Source organism: Cheilinus undulatus, linkage group 9, assembly GCF_018320785.1.
Source record: "Cheilinus undulatus linkage group 9, ASM1832078v1, whole genome shotgun sequence".
NCBI lineage: Eukaryota > Metazoa > Chordata > Actinopteri > Labriformes > Labridae > Cheilinus > Cheilinus undulatus.
In genome coordinates, this window is record NC_054873.1 from 17,086,465 (window position 1) to 17,104,194 (window position 17,730).

Sequence of the window (17,730 nt, forward strand, 5' to 3'; positions counted from 1 at the left end):
TTCACTCCATCTTTAATCTGCCTCTCTATCTTTTTTTTTGTATCATATCGATCTTTCCACACGTCCGTCTCTATCTACATCACCCCATCCATCCTCCTTTTTTTCATGCTTTTCTTTGTTTATCTCTCCTCTCTTTGTCTCTGTGCTCTCTTTGTCCATCTGCCACTGCTTCTCACCTGACAGGAGCACACTGAGCACCTATCGCTGTCCAGCACCCAGATCTGCCCGCTGTGCTTGACCTTGTTGTCATGGATACAGTCGCCCGTGCAGTTGTGCCCATGGGGGCACCGGCAGTCGTAGCCTCCGTCCAGGTTGAAGCACACTGTGTCGTTGGCACAGGTGTTCCTCCCCGTCTTGCATTCATTAATATCTGTGGGGAGCAAAGGAAAGATGACATCATGCATATGCTCTGAGCAGCTAACACACTTTCTTCAAGGCTCTTTAAAATCATGTTTTTTAAAATAAGTACAAGCCCAAAAGGTTTGCTTTGTGTAACATGGTGACAGGAGGAGTATGTCCTGTCAAAGAACAGTTCGAAGTTCAACAATATAACAAAAGATACCATATTTTTGTCCCATTGAGGAGAATACTACCTGCTCTCTGCAGCCAAAAGATGAAAACACAATAGTCTCAGAGCTCCTAAAATGTAGCAATACACCACAGACACAGCAAACAACTGTAATATAACCTAGAAACCTACTTTTGGTCAAATTATAACTTTTCTTTGTGAAACCGAGACAGGTTCAGCTCTCTGAAAGTGCCTTTAATGTGTTTTTTTCTCCTACCTCTCTCAGCTCTATCTGACAGCTAAGATGGGGTCAACAAGTGGAGCAGCTCTGGCACTATTGTTACAGGCAATGCTTCCATGTTACTGTAGATTGAGGGTTTCTATTTTGACAGCTGACACTTCTGCTGACAGGCTGTATCAGAAAATGTTCCAGAAAACGAACAGGCTGCAGAACAGCAAAGTAACGTTTTGGGAGGAAAACAGATTGATAATGACACACCCATCCAATCAGACTATTAGGTACACAAGACAAAGTATCTTACAAACAAAAAAGTTGAGTGAGTTTTTTTAAAAGGTGTGACACATTTCAAAAAAAGTTCTGCCTATTAAAAAGGAACTTTTATGCTTTCCTTCAAAATCAGAATCTCTAAATTCCAAAGCGAGGAATCTAATGGTGTCTTCCTTCTATGTGGTGCCGACTTGACTTGTCTCATCTTGACTCAGCTTTTTGAAGGGGTATCTGTTCCCTGGTATGTTTTTTGGTATCATCTCTTGAAAGGTCCCAAGCAAGCAGAGTCAATATTAGAATGAGATGTCAAGACACAGTTTAGTGAGTCAGGTCAGGTCAAGTATGGTAGCGTATGCCTATTCGGCACTTTGCCTCAACCTTGGTCCTGTACTGCGCTGGACTCCTGATGACCATCATCAAGGCTTGCACCAGGCCTGTGCCCCATCTCTCCAGGTATCATCCCAGCTGACCCCTCCATTACACATGTGGCTGCCCCTGATGTGGTCCAGCCCACTGGGCACCCAGTCATGATCAAGCCAAGGAAAGCACGCCAGGTGTCTGCAGAAGTGCAGCTAATGCTTCTGTATCCAGCAGCTGACCCTTCACATCCCCGCTTTCCTCTGACCTATTCTCTGACCAGGAAGAAACATTTCATTTTGAAGCTTTGCAAAACGCCGGATGAAAGACATGGAATCTGGCAAATCCTTCAGCTTTGAAAGGTTAAACACATCTATAAAGTTAAAATTTTTTAAATACTTCAGCTAATTTAGAAGGAATGTCTCATCTCACTCTAGTAAAATTGCTTTATGCAGATGCTGTTTTTTTTATTTTTATAAGCAATAACCTTGCAAATCAGATGAATTGGCCAGATTCCATGTCTGTCATCAGGAAAATCCATCTTGCAAAGCTCCAGTCTGAAACATCATGCCAAGTCTGAGAACTGACCTGACCAACCGGCGTCATTTAAGGAGAACGGACGGGTTTCAGTTGCACTGTAAGCCAGTAGCAATGACTGTGGCTTTTATTGTGTTTAGCCCAGATGTAGCTATAGTATAGTAGCAGTTTCACCAAAACTGGACCACATTTATTTACTAAACAGTGTTAATTTTGACGAGTGAAACTATGACTAAAAATGTTCATTGACTGCTGTTTTTCCATGAGAAAGACTAGATTAAGACTAGCCAAAAATAGATCTTTGATGACTAAAACTGACTAAAGTAACTTTAGTTTACATCAAGATGACTAAACGAGACTAGAAATGTAATACAGTTTTCGTCTGACCTTCAAAAATCCACGATATTTCTCAGTTGTACAGCAAATCTATAAAAATACAACCCATGTTTAGCTATTCTGCCTCAGCTGCAGAAAGCAGGGACCCCAGGTTTGGTAGAGTGCATAGAACACACTACCATGATTTGGTACCAGGTTCAGACAAGAGAATAAATGATTGGATTAAAAGTAAAGACTAAAATGTGAGGACATTTTATGGACTAAAACTAGAGTAAGATGTTTTTGAGTTTTCGTCGACTAAGGTCATTTCACACCCGATAGTCCGGGGGACTCCGTTCAGAACTAAAATTGCAGCATTGTTGCACGTTCCCATAGTTTAGTTCACATTCACATTGCCCTTGGTCAAACGAATCAAACCATACGTCCGTGACACTTCTGTCCCAAACAAAGAGGAAGAGAGGAAAAGGAGATGTAGAGGAAGACAAAACTGGAAATCCATCTCCTTCTGCCGGTCTTTTTTTCCACGTAAACATGAAAAAACACAGAATTTACGCTGTCTTGTGGTTTCTGCATTTGCATTGGGGCATTACAAGAAGCCAGCGAGGCGGTGAGCCAACATGTGAGTGAGAGACTATGACGTGTTGCTATGGCTACACGCTGAGCGAGGTACCGACATGTATTTAAGTGTACTACATCACATCTATAAATCCATAAATCATTACGATTTATACCACTTCCTGCCTTTGGTTCACAAGTTTCACTTGTGCTTTCACACCTCAACGAACCGCACCAGGGTTCGTTTGGAAGCAAACCGAGACCCCTGTTTTTAAGCGGACCAGAGTCCTCTTGTTTGGTCTGCGCCAGAGTTCATGCTAGCTTTCACACCACTCCAAACGAACTGGACTATCCAGGAAAACAGACCACAGTTCAGCCAAAGTAGACAAAACAGCTCTTGTGTGAATGCGCCCTAAAAAGACTTCAACTAAAAAGGGTACAAATGACCAAAAATAAAATGCACTTACTCTAAAGACTAAGACTGAGACTAAAATTAAAAATAGCCATCAAAATTAACACTGATTAAACAAAGAGCAAAGAACACTGCTGAAAGATGTTTTTGCTCTTCTCCTGCCCTGCTTCAGCTTGAGCTTGTAATAGTTTCAGGCAGGGTTTAGTTGTACTGTAAGCCAGAGTGGACAATGGGTGCCACCAGTGTAGCAACTTGGTCGGATGTAGCTTTAGTATAGCAGCAGTTTTATCAGAGCTGGACCACATTTGTTTACTAAAACACCACTCCTGGTGTCCACTTTTGGTGGCGAAGATTTTTTTGCACTTCTCCCGCCTGGCCTCGGCATGAGTTTTAGCCATCAGCAAGCTTCACCGTTCTTAAACTCTGCAAGGCTTGGCTTACTACCAGAGCTGTGCTCGTCTACTACATCATACCTCTTTGTCACTCTGATTGGCCTATAATGAATGTGACGGACAGAATGTTGGTCTAATTACCTTTTGAGATTTAATTTCAAATGCCTATGGAAGGTTTCCCAGGTGAATGCCAAATGCATATCCATGCAATGTATAAACAGTATGTGGTGTGTCAGCTTATACAAGCAATTGCAGGCCTTATTTTTTGTATTTCATCTTCTTGAATAAGATGATTGGTAGGATTTGTCAGGTGAATGTGTAAGTGTAATTAAATGTTTTTGACTGGGATATAGATAATTTCCTTGCTTAGACTTAGTAAAAGGAAATATTTATACCGAGTTTAGAATACATGAAAAAAAAAAAAGCTTTTTTTTTTTTATTGCATGTAATTGCGGTTTTAGCTACTCGATGTCTTTTGTGCTTATTTTTAAAACATGTTCTCAACTTTTTATAAAAACAATTGTGTAAGTCCTCATCACATATCCAGTTTTCAATCCTTACATCCACTGGAAAGACACAACTTTTCCTCCTTGCTCTCCATGTTTGCATGGTGAGAGACAAAGGTGGCCGACTCACCTACACACGATTCCCCATTGGCAGAAAACAAGCCGTTGTCATGGTAGCCATCGCGGCACTCGCAGTGGTACCAGCCGGGTAAGTTGACACAAGTGGATTTACTATCACACTCGACAAAGCCGTCCGCACACTCATCGATATCTGCAGAGAAGAGAAGAGAGGAGCGATTAGACATCTATATAGAGACACTATGATGTTGGTTTAAAAAAAATACGCTAGACAATGAATGCTCTATTGAGCTCCATTCTTGTTCTGTAGGCATTTTCAACATCGACTGATTTATAATTGATACAGCAATGTGTCGGGCGTTTGAGGGAATCTTGTTCCTCAGTTTTATAGATCAGGCTGCATATCCTGTGGACATCTGCATCAATAAAGGAAAGCAGGGGTGAATGGATGCAACATCACAAGCCTTTTCATTTAAGCTGGTTTGGTATTTGAAGTCCTTAGCAGTCTAATCTTCCAACACATAATTAAACAGATAGAGAAATAGATCTTGAAGGTGATAGAAAGAAGCTGTGCGGAGGGCTTTGGTGCTCCTTCTATGGCAGCCTGTGGGCGTCTGTCAATAGATGAAGCTGATGTTTGTTCACAGAGCTCCACTTAGAAATATCCTTGACTCTGCCCCCTCCCACAGCTCTCTTCTTTAACAAAAGACTCCGATTACATGCTCTGACTTTCTCCTCCCTGTTTTTTTGTTGTTTTTCTCCCTGTCATTCTCTATCAGGTCCTTTTTTTTTTTAAATCAATGCTTCTCTCGCTTTCTTCCTGCTTACATTCGACCTTATTATTTCAACAAGCTTTTCTACAAACACAGGCCTTGAACAAATCTAATATAATTTTTAATAATAACAAACAAAGAGACAGATCTCTCTGATATTTCTGCTAACATTTAATTAAACTAAGGGCCGGGGAAATAAAGCCTGTTATTACACAGTAGGGCTAAATATGTTAGGCCCACTGTGATTAAATGTGCCTGCATAGCCACTGATGGCTTTTTTATGATTGTGCATGATGCATGATGCTCTGCACTCATTATGAAAATGGCAGTGTGTGCTGCATGTGACCTTCTCTGCTGCCACTGCCTGCAACAGTATCCCCCATAGAGCAACAGACAGCCGGGCTCATGGTCCCCCACCGCCCAGCCGGTAATGGGATTAAGATCTATTGGCTAATGAGCCCTCAGCCTTTTAATAGAATTTCTGCAGCAGATTAACCGTTGATCAAATGTCCCGCAGATTAGGGCTTTATCTATTTAAAACTCCCCACATTGGTCTGAGAGGAACCTGCAGAGTAGGCTCCTTTTTTTTCCCATTCTGGTTCAAAACACTTTTTTACAGACTTGAAAGCTCATTCTTCACTAATTACATGAGTTTGCTAGGAGCAAAGCACCTCATTTTCACCTCTTAGGGCGGCAATGCTAGGTTAAAAAGCCTGCTTAAAACTCAGGAGTCTGGCAAATAGTATAACTGGCCTATCTTTGAAATTAATATGAAGTCTCCCCACTCCTAAGAGAGAGAAATATCCAATGCTCTTTGTTGCCTGGGAGTCTCAGCATGATAAAAGAACAGGGAGCTTTTAAAGGAGGAAACTGGACGAGGTGTATTGCCAGATTTTCTTTTTTCTAGATTGAAATCAACCTCCTCTCCTGCATGAAATCGTTCAAAGTAAAGCAGAGCCGTCACACACTATTTATAAAAGAGACTGAAAGCGAAGTAAGTCTAAAAATATGCAAATGGGTTATTTTCAGACAGTTTCATTCAGGCAATTTTTGAAAAAAAAAGCTCAACTGTCTGGCTACAACAACAGAGGGTTACACCCTCGACAAAAGATTTCCACTTTCATGTGAGCCAAACCTGTCAGCTACAATTACGGCACAACGTTTCTCAGCCCGCTGTCGGATCAACTTTTTTAGAGGCCTGTTTTTAGGACGGTGAAACTCGCCTCCTGTCGCACCTCGGGCTTGTCAGGATTGGATGTTTGAGGTACGGCGAGGATGCAACAAAGGGTCTCGCCTTCTCTTTTATCATCATGTGTAAATGATAATGCAGGATCATTGTAATTAAAACATCAACAATGACGCTCAGACAAGGCCGCTGCCGCTGCCTGGAAGCCTGCTGGATCATGACGCTTTTGTTGAATCACAGACGTGGATGGTGCCGGTGTTCATTTCCTCTCTGGAAGCAGAGACCACACCAACAAATACAAGCACATAAAATGAAGAGGATGGAAGAAGGAGACAAAGAGATGGAAGGAGGAGAAAGAGACACTGCAGTTATGCTACTCGTTATCTTGAGTGGCAGCCGAGAAACAAGGGCTCTATTAAGGTGGCTCTCGGAGGGTAAAGTGAGGAGGAAGTGGACCAACTCTTCCTCTGCACCCTCCTGGGCTTGTTATGTCATTCTGTCATTAAACTTTCTCCTCTTCTCCTTTTTTTTTCATCCTCTGCTTTCACCTTTCCACATCACTCTTTCCCTTTTTGTATCTGTCTCAAAGCTGAGCTGTCACCTTTCCTGTCCCTGTGGGTTGCTGTTGCTTTGAGCAGAAGAAGCCAGATTTTAGAGTGCAGTCTCGTCTCGTCATCTGTCCTTTGTGTTATCCCTGCTCCTGCCAAACTCTTCACATTAACCGCTTTTTCACCAAGTCAGCTTCAGTCCAGATCCAATGCTTAATCTAATACCAGCTTTTCCATAGCAAAAAAAATGGCTCTGAGTGTAGCACTACTTGCTGGTCCAGGGGAGGGAACTTTGTTTATTTCAGGGCTGTGTGCTTGCATCGATGCAAGTGTGTCTAGAGCGTTGTGCAACACACCGCATCGCAGGTGTTATCTGTAGGCGAACAGTAGCCTGATACAACATCCTACATTAACTCTGACAGTAATTGTAGTGTGTGTGGGTGAAAACACTAATGATAATTATTATGTCAGTATCATTAAGGATAAAATAAACAATCACTGGCTTAGCATAGCACATAAAAAATCATGAACTATGTACTGTTTTTTTCTATTACAGTTCTAAATCTATAAATACCTCAAAATGAAAATTATGATTAAAATGCCAAGTAAGATTAATAACATGAATGACTGGAGAGTTATCAGTGTGATAAAACATATTAATGGATTGGCCGACCCCTGGGCTAACTAAAGCGTATTTAACTAGACCAAAACTGCAATTTCAGCTGAAATTGCTTGGGGATGCTGAGAGCTGAATTGTAGAAGAACTGCTGAAAATAGCAAAAGCACAAAAAAAGCTGAAAATAGGATAAAAATAGCATAAAATGGCATAAAAGTAGCTCAAAACTGCATTCAATAGCTGAAAAAGCATAGAAATAGCTGAAAATAGCATGAAAATAGCTATATTTTAAAAGATAGAAATGAGAAAAGTCATAGCAGTCGAATGACAAAGAAACTGAATTTTTCAAAGTATGAAGGAGGAGATAGCCGGCACAGAAGAAGAATAATAAACAAAATTGCGGACGTGAATATCAACAGTGTGGGTGCTCAGCATCCCCACTAATTAACAGATACAACGTCAAAAGTCATCACAGATTTCTCAGAAAGGATGTACCAGATCGCTGAATTGGTTTAAAGCAGGCAATCACATTTCTGAAAAGTTCAGTGGCTACATTGTTGGTTTTTGTGATGTTTTCTCTCTCTTCATCTCTGCTAATCCAGAGTTTTTATTGGGCCTCATCGGCCTAAAAGCTAAGTAGGGTTAGCCTATAATGTTAACATGGGAAAATAAAGGCTAAAATACCATTTTAAGAGGAGGGGGTTACATATTGAAACAATGTACATTTTAAAAAGCAACAGAAAACAACACTTGGGTTTTTTTGCTTTTACCTCCTATGACCCTGCATCCTTATATGAGGACAATTTAGGTTGCCTGCATGATAAAACTTCATTTTGCTGAACTTTGACCTGTTAGCCTTATTTATAGACACTTAGCCATGTTGTAGTCACAAGGCACATTACAATCATCACTGTAGATTCATTTTCATTTCATTTATTTATGTATGTGACTCAGACTATGATCACAGAGTAAAGAGCACAAACAGAACGACAATACAAATAACAAAAAGATAGCACATGTTAGCATACCTGAAATTCTATAAGTATTACTTAAATAATGGAAGAGCATTCTTCAAAAAAGCTTGGTAGGATGCAGGTTTGAAGCCGGACTTGATCAATGTAATATGAACAGAAAACAAAGAAAAAGTAACACAACAGCTGAGCATCTTGTTTACCAATTTATCAATGAAGAGTCATGAAGACGAGAGAGACAGAGTGATCTGTGATCAGACTATAAATGTGAAAGTCTACTCAGGCAGTGAGCAGATAGAAACAACCTCTGTTTGAATAAACAAAATAATTTCCCCTCAATATGAGACGTGTTAGACAGAAACATGGGGCTGTCCTCACTCTGCAGGTGTTGATTGCTGCCAACATTTGAAAACTTTTCTCTCTCATTATGTCATAATCATCCATTTAAAGAAAACAGTCTGCACTATTTAGTAAAGAAACCTTGTAGGGCGCTAATTTGATTGAAAATACTCCATAATTCAAAACAGCAGAGCAGATCAGCCAGTGAAAAACAAGGAAATGGGTGTATCAATCTGCTTTGCAAGGTTAAGCCATGAATACTGATTAACCAATGGCTAGACCTTCCAGACAAAGGTATCTCTATAATCCAATCACTTGAGACACATTCACTGCATTCAGGTGATCACAATTTCACAAAGACTACTAGCACCAATAGGCTGCACCTCTGTTGAATTAGGTCAGGCAATTTAAAGGGGGTTAATATTTATGCAGGACAAGACATGTTTTTGTTTAATTGACATTACTAAGGGGGTGAAAACTTTTTTATAGGCACTGTCCTCTGTCGATAGTTTGATAGAAATCTTAAAGGAATGTGATTGTGCATGATAAGATCAGTTGCAACCACAAATTTGAACCAAGAAGCCGGTTGTAGCGAAGACACAGGAGATAAAAAAGGAACATATGCAGGCGTGGAGGTTGTTTAAGGGAAATAAATAGAATCTATTTAACTCATTTGTATTCCTGCAAGGGGTAGGAGGACAGATGTAGTACTGTGAAAACAAATATCATAATACTTAGCTCTATCAAATGTTTTGCAAAGCCATAATATAAATGACCCGTAGCAGCCAGCCTGTTGCTCTGTTGATCTTAAAAAACAGCCTATGTCCTGGGTATGTGCAGCTCTTTCCTCCCTCTACTCCTGTCACTCCCCTGCTAAAGTCTTCCCTCTCCTCTGACTGACAGAAAGCCCCGGGGGTCGGGATTCAGCTTTCTGTGTTGCATCACTCCTCGTACAAACCCAGTTACGGCTGCCACGTGCACGTCTCCTGCACAGTAACCTAATTCAATCTGATTTCCATTCCCGCAGAGGTCTACCTGATAATCCTGATATGGCTGCAGGAAGAATCATTCAGAAACATCTGCAGGTCCTGACTGCACCTTTCCTTCAGATGCCATTTGAAAGATAATTGGATTTCAAATTTGTCATGTCAGATCACGTTTAGTATGATGGCTGAAAAAAGGCTGCACAACCTTTAAGTCAATAATACGATGTACAAAGCTGTTATTGGCATGTATGTGACACGGCGATAAGGTTTTGAGCCACTGCTCTTTTATGTACAGTGAAGTGTAATGGAGTGGCTGTCACTGGTCCTCAGTCTTCATTAAGCCAAAGAGCCAGCTCAAATAATCAATCAATCATTGTAGAACTGGAGGCAAATTGAGTTACACGCTGGGTTCCTGAAGATGAAACAGACACTGTAACGTAAATTTATATCTGCAAGCACTCGAGAGAGGGAAAGTGGATGAGCAATCATTGTAAATTGGAAACAAGACTTGTGCACAATCAGTAGCTGTGAGTGCAAACACAGCAATCAATCTGAAGTAAAAAACTATAGCTGCACAATCCCAGTTTAAATAGTGATAACAGAGATCTTCTTTTACTTTTTAAGTAGGTTTATTTGCAGCAGGTTTTTTACATTCCATTCAGTAAGTATTTAGAGCTCAAACCAAGCCATGAGGTCAAAGGAACTGCCTGCAGAGCTCAGGATTGTTTCAAGGCACAGAACTGGAGAAGAATACAAAAAAGTTCTGCTGCACTGAAGGTTTCCATGATCATAGTGGCCTCCATCATTCTCAAATAGAACTTTGGCACGACCAGGACTCTTCCAAGAGCAGGTCACCTGGCCAAACTGAGCAATCAGGGGAGAAGGGCCTTAGCCAGAGAGGTGACCAAACATCCTACGGTCACTCCGACTAAGCTTCAGAGATCCTGTATGGAGATGAGGCAAGGATCCAAAGAGACAATAATCAAAGTAGCCCTCCACCAATCAGAAGATGGAAGCCTCTCCTCAGTGCAAATACATGAAAGCCTGAATGGAGGTTGCAAAAAGACAAAGACAAAAGAAAATAAAATCCTCCAATCCACAACAACAAATCCAAATTGCAATACTGTCCACAGTATAGGTACAATTGCATATTATTACCAAATAGTACAGCACTAGTCTTAACCCTCTCTTTTGGAAAAGTGTGTTTATAATACACCTTATACTTCTATACGGTCATGTGGCATGTAGGACACTAAGGATTCATCAAGGGATCCAGTGTGCCAAAACCCAAGGCTAAAGCAAGAGGCAGAGTCAAGGTCGACACACATGTGTGTCACCTGGTAGCCAAAGCCAGGCTTTGTCCAGACCTTTTCAACCCTGGTAATCTATCTGGAGACTGCCAGTGGTTTTTGGGCCCTTGGGACATCGACAACACAACCATCGAGCACAGCCATCATGGCAAACCTAACACCTACCACTCTTACTCGCCACATCCACCCCCTACTCCACCTAAAAGGTGTGGACTTTGTTATTTTTCCAAAGATTATTTTCACATGCCCCTGGTAATATGCACGGACATCCAGAGCACGACAGGGGTTGTGTCAATCCTTCTACCTGCCCGATGGTGCCCTGAGGCGGCTTACTCGCCACATTTACGCCTTACTTCAGTCTGAATTTTTTGCCCAAACTTGCCTAAAAGTTCTGCACAGTACTTTTTATATCAGATATATATTCATCTTATCAATTAGCTTGTACCACAGTATGTTTATACTGTGCCATTTTCTCTCCTTGTATGTAGCTCTGTAGCTCTGTTCTACATCCTATTTGCAGTGTTTCAGTGTTTAATGGCTTGAATTTTCTATCTTGTTTGAATGTTTTATTTTTGTTTTTAAATGGTCATTACCAATTTTTGAATTTGTACACAAAACAAGCATTAAATGTGTTCTGTTCCATACTTTTAATTGCAGAATTGACATTTGCAGTCAAATGCTTTTCATGACTTCCTGCCTATTCTGTATTTGCTGGGAAGTCTGCACAATTATGTTAGCAGTGAATTTTCAAACTGATGGGAGCTGTTTTGTTGCTCAGTCAGCCAGAAAGGGACAACACAAAATGTGTCCATTATTGAAGGAGACATTAGCCCAGAAGCTAACATGGCACGATTCTAAGTCTCTGTGGACCTCTTTGTGTCTCGAATCAGGTTTCTGAGTGGTTGTATCGCTGTGAGTCAATAACACAGCTGGGACTTGTACTGGATTTTACAAATAGTGTTTTGTAGTCTCAAAGTCCAAAACATTTCACCACAAACAAGGAGACAACAGCTCCTGGACTGCTAAACACTCAGACATGTGGTTCCTCTTCAAAACAGAAACAATATAAAACATCAATTTTCCACTTTTGGATTCTCCCTTTTTCTAAAAGGGAGGAGAAGACACCCCGTTCCTCAAGCAAATCTGTATTCTGCAGCAGAGAAAAACACGCCATTTCATTTCTTTTGGCCTTTCCAGCGGCGCAGCCCCAGCAGCGGTGCTATCCCTGGGAGATGTGTCATTTAGGTAGCCGCAGCAGGTTGTGCTCGGCTAAACGTCGGCTCTGGCCATTAGCAGGGCCTAATTAAGACACACTAATTACGGGTGATGGAGTGAGTGCTTTGTAAGGCCGTCTCTAAATAAATAATGAATACATAATCACTGTGCTTAAACAAGCCGCTTGAGCTTAACAGTCACAGGCCCCCGGGCCTTGTGGGTAGATTGTGCAGCAAAGGAGGGAGAGAGAAAGAGCCGCACCAGTGCATCATGGGAGCTGTCAAAGGGGGCTGGGAAATATTAATATGGTTTTAAATATTCACTACCTGTGCCTGAGTGTCGGGTGGGAGGCGCCCTGGGGAGCCTTCAGCTGTGATGGGGTTGTGATGTTTTTCCCTTTGCCAAGCATTGTTATGGATGTTACGCACGCTGTGGTCCTGACTGTTTAAAATTACACGACAGCAGAGCAGCAACATCAGCTAGAGACTGCTGTGAAATTACACCTGGATTGTCCTTTCTGTTTCTTCATTAACAGGATGATAAAGAACATTTACAAGCAAATAGCTAAGGGTTACAGACAGCATATGTGTATGTTAAGAGGGCTCTACTATTAAGACATTATATTAACAGGGCTATCTTTCACACACTTTACACTCTCTGGTGTAAAGCTGGAATTTTCTACTCTTTCCCATTCTTTCTTTGTATGATAGTTGCTTCAAAATATAAAAAGGCCCATTTCTTTTTGACAGCTGTCCCATTTTAAGGTAGGACGATGGAAACCTGGGCTACTAATGGAAGTTTGATGAAACCACGATTGAACTGTCTAGCCTCAGTTCTAAACGCTACGTCTAGAGGACACATCACCTGCCCATACTATCCCAACAGTGAAGTATGGCGGTGGCAGCATCATACTGTGGAAGTGCTTTTCAGCAGCAGGGACTGGGAGACTGGTCAAGGTAGATTGAAAGCTAGAGTGCAGAGATATCCTCAGTGCAGATCAACCAGCAGAGTGCATGTACACTGAAAACTTCCTGCCTTGATTTGGGATGTCCAATGGTGTAGTGGGTATTCTCTTAACTTATTGCATTGACTGAATGACATTGAATGACAGCATTCAGAAACATTCATAAAGCCTCCTTCAAGTAAATGACAGGTGTGATGTTGTGATTATGACAGTGTCATGTCAGTCTTATACATACCTTTTCAGATAAAGTGTTACCCATGTTTATTTTGAGAGACTGTGGCCCACTGCCAAAGTTAGAGTACCCAAAAAGAGACAACAAGGGCGCCATTGGCTTTGCTGAAAGTTGTAGATGTGTTAGATTGGCTTTTAACCTACTATTATAAGGTGATCAGTGCTCATTGTGAAACTCAGTGCTCCTTAATCCTGGGTAAATTTTACCCACTGGCTGGTTTGGGTAGACAGTGATCCACAGTGGTTCAAGTGTTAAAATTAACTCTGTTTTTAAAGTCTTTTAGTGTGTGCCAGGCTTTACTTGGCTGTCTGTTTTTGTTTTGGGGAACATTTTTGTTTTGTCTGTGTTGGTGTCTAAAACTCTGACAAGTTTCCAATCAATGTAAATGAGGTCTGAGGGAACAAATTGTTTGTCTGGCCCTGTTCGACTTCCTGTCCTTGTCAATAACCCAGTGTGACCTCAGGGCGTCACACTCCTCTTGTCGACTTTTTAGTTCCCTCATAATGAACTCACTGGCCATCCTCATCTTCTTCTTGTTCTTCTCTTCTTCAGCCGCAGTAAAATAACTTCTATTTTCTTCTCTTCTCAGCAATCTTTTTCTGAAATGTTTTGTTCAAGTCTTGTTTTTCTCCTCCTTCATTTATTATCATCCTCCTCCTTTGGAAAATGTAAAAAATGCATTGAATATTTCATTCCCCAAACAGAGAGTATGGAAACTCTGATGAAAAGGCGCCGTCTCGCTCAGATAAACACAACGTTCTTCCTCTTCAGATCACTTCTTTTTATGAGAGCATCACTTCAGAAGAAGAAATGCGCTGGTTAAATGATCACGATTTGAGGAAATGAGTCTTTTCTCCTAATAAAACATCAATTTACAGTGTAGGTGTAATGCACCAGGGCTCTCCGATGCTGATCTTGAACAGAAGCCTCCAAGAGTGTGTAGGAGTCACAAATCTGAATAGCATCATTAACACCTCACATAGAGAAATCTTTTATCTTTCTCCTTGTCCTCAAAGAACAGCGTGGATGCTAAAAAAGCCACGGTGTGATTCAGTGCCATGGATTGAAAGTGTTTGCGAGGACACGGGGCGGCACATGAAATGAAAGATGAAAAGGAGAGGTGTCCATCCACAGCATCTGATCAAATGCTCTTCTCCCTAGAGGAGCCCACAGCGTCCTTTGAGGGGCTCGCGGGAGGCCGGCCAAGGACAGTAGAGACGGCCATTAGTTACAGAAGTGACAGCTTAGTGACGGAAAATTTTAACTGCTGGCCTGGCATCCTAACAAGCTAAGAAGAGCTTTGACAGAGATAATGAGCTGAAAATAAAGAAAATACAAAGATGACTTCCTCATTCATCTCATAGCAGCAGTTCAGCTATTCAGTCAATAAACATACATCTGAGGCTAAATAGGAGGGGACGCTTACAGATGGTGTAACCAATTATTTCACAGAGAGGAGCTTTGCTCTTCTATTTCTGAGGTTTTTTTCCCAGAAGCATCATTACTATAGAAATCTTTCTGATCAGAGTGGGATCACGATTTTCTGAAAGAGTTGAACAAAGTAGTGCACTGACTTATGGAGGAATGATGGGAATAAAAACACAAATTCATTGGTTGAACAATGATAATGGCCAATATTGGCAATGTTGACAATCAACAGTCATCAGCAAATATTGTAGCTAAAACAGATACAGACAGCCTATCAGGAGTCAGAGTGTATCAGTCAGTTTAATGTTGACATTTACAAACAGAGTCTTCGAGAAAGGTCTGGTTGCAGACCACAGATCTCAGACACCTTTACTGTGAGACGCCACCTCTGTCAGAGAAGTGATGTAATTTGCCTGTGCAATGTATTTCCAGTTTTAGTTTTATCAAATCAAACGTTATTTACATTCATAAAATAACTGCACTGCAAATATTAAAGACTAAGCAACATTTCATAAATAAAACAGAAAAAAGTCAGACCTCTACTCCATGATTAAATCATGTACAGAACTGTTTTAGAAGTAGTCATGCAAATTGTTGCTTGTTTTAACTCTTTTAGTTTAGATAAAGCAAACAAAGCTACGTGAGCTACGTAGTTAATGTAAGCCAATGTAGCTAAAGCAAGCCACTGTTTATATGACTACTTCTAAAACAGGTTAGCTTTAGCAACTCTAGCATATGCTTATGTAGCTAATGTAGTTGCATTAGCTTTAACATTAGCCAACTTAGCTATATAGCTATGTTAACTATGTAGCTTATGTAACTAACTCATAGCCTTAGCTATGTTAGCTGTGTTGAGCCTGGGAGGCACGGTGTGATTTGGGCTGTCCCAGATAAAAGATGACCAATAATTGGTCGTGGCTCTAAAACGGTCATCCTACATCACACTGTGAGACAGGTTAACATACGGCCATTGTCATGGTCTTTCAACCGAAGATAGCCTGGGATAACATTCTGACAGTGTCAGAAATTTAGGATGACCATCTCATGACGCGACTGCTACTACGACGTACGTCCAATAACCAACCAAAGGGAATGTATTAAGAAATGACATAACGATAAATGCGACACTGGAGATAATAAAAAGGCTAGCATTAGATTGGAGACAATGCCAAAATGCAAAAGTTTATTGGATTCCAGTGTGTGGATGACACACACTGATGATGTTTATTTCTTGCATATCAGCGTATGTCTTACCTACAATTCAGTGGCGTTATGTGGGAGTTGTCATCGTACAGCCTGCACACCCCAAACATGATGTTGTATGAGATTCATGTTACACAGTGTTGCATACTAGAAACTTATAAGATTGATAAAAATGTGAAGTCTGAGGGCCCTATGTAGTGCCCTCGAAAGAGAAAATTTGACCTGACTAGACAAAATTTGGCAAAGGGCCATCTTTATAGCCCTGTTTATTGACAAAAGTTGACAAAGTCCTCTATGAGGACAAAATTGACAAAGTCCCCCTTTAGTGCTATCAAAAGAGAAAAAAATCAAAGTTCCCTCTTAGGCTCCCTCTGTGAGGACCAATTTTGCTCAGTACCCTAATAAGCACCCTCAAAGTGTCTCTAGGTTGCTGTTTCATTAAACTACACATAATTAATTGTCCTTCAGGGTTGTCCTCAAATGGGCAGGGTGTCCTCTCAATCGAGAGTTGATGAAACCAAATGTCTAAGAGTTAAGAAAATGCAATGAAGTGCTCTCAGCTTCTTAGTATAACGGTCATTTTCAGTGGCATTCTCCCTTGTTAATCTTAATATATCAATGGTGAAAGATTTTGTAAGTCCTCATTTGCAGTGGGAATAATCATGAAAAAATATTTAATCTTAAAGGTCACATATTTTACCCCTTTAAGACAAGTTTACATTGGTCTCAGGGGTCTAAAAACTCCTCTGTTTCAGCCCTGCTAAAAACAAGCTATTTCTGTGTCTGTGGCTTTAAATGTTACTAAGTTGTCTGACTCCGCCCCCATCAAAATGATAGATGGACTTAAAATTTTGACCCAAACTAAGGACAGGTGGGAGTCATTAGATTAAGGGGCAGGTAAAATAAAATATTTTTGAATCTCTCCCTCACACACAAAGGCACTCAAACATATTTTATTTTTTAACTCAAACACAAGGAGAGAGCCAAATGATGGCGTTGACCCTCTGGCACACACAACCCATCTGAAGTGAGCAACAACTTCCTCACTGTATCTCCTCCATGCACAGATCACCAACAGCTCTTAGCTGGCCAATCTCAGGTGCACCCAGTTTTCCTAAACAAGCAGGGTGAATTGTGACCAAGTTTTGTGTGTGTGTGTGTGTGGGGGGTGTGGGTGTGTGCGTGTGTGTGTGTGTCGGGGGGAGGGGTGTCTTACTTTTCACATTTGTCAAGACTTCTTTGTCATTGATTTGTAGAAATTGGTATCCCATGCATTATGAGCAAAGATCCTCTAATCTAAAATATATTTTAAAAAAACTGAGAGGTTAGAGTAGTAGAAGTGGAAATTACCAAAGATTTGAAGCGTTTCTGTAATCCATTGTTACGGAAATGTTATAAAACCAACGATTAGCCTCAAATACGTATGAATTGTGCATGATCTGAAAAGTTTCAATGCCACTCTCCTCATCACTGACTCCCACAGCTGCGACTTCAACAACCTTCACAATGACAAACCACATTTTGATGGACAGAGGTGTAAGCTGCAGGATTTTAAATGTTGTCCTTATTTTGCAAAACACCCTTGAAGTGATGGGGATTTTGCTTTTATGTGCCTCAGCCTAAGCCTTCAATATTAAATTAATGTCACAGAAGTTTTTCTAATCTTTTGTTTTCTCTTTCAATATCTCTTCTCTTTTTTATTCAAGTGCTTTTAGTCACCTGTGTGTTTTAGTTATTTATCACCATAATTTGGAGCTGGAGTTGGGCTTA

The 17,730-nt window shown here is 40.8% G+C and overlaps 1 protein-coding gene across 1 annotated transcript in view; it reads right to left on the bottom strand.

Annotated features, from left to right (window-relative positions):
- The window catches only part of nell2a (neural EGFL like 2a), a 152,558-nt gene that overhangs the window by 13,133 nt on the left and 121,695 nt on the right, over nt 1-17,730 (bottom strand). The window contains exons 16-17 of the mRNA XM_041795785.1: nt 4,242-4,382; nt 177-370 (exon numbers count right to left, since the gene is read on the bottom strand). Of these exons, the coding sequence (XP_041651719.1) occupies nt 177-370; nt 4,242-4,382 (335 nt within the window). The remainder of the gene's footprint in view (nt 1-176; nt 371-4,241; nt 4,383-17,730) is intronic.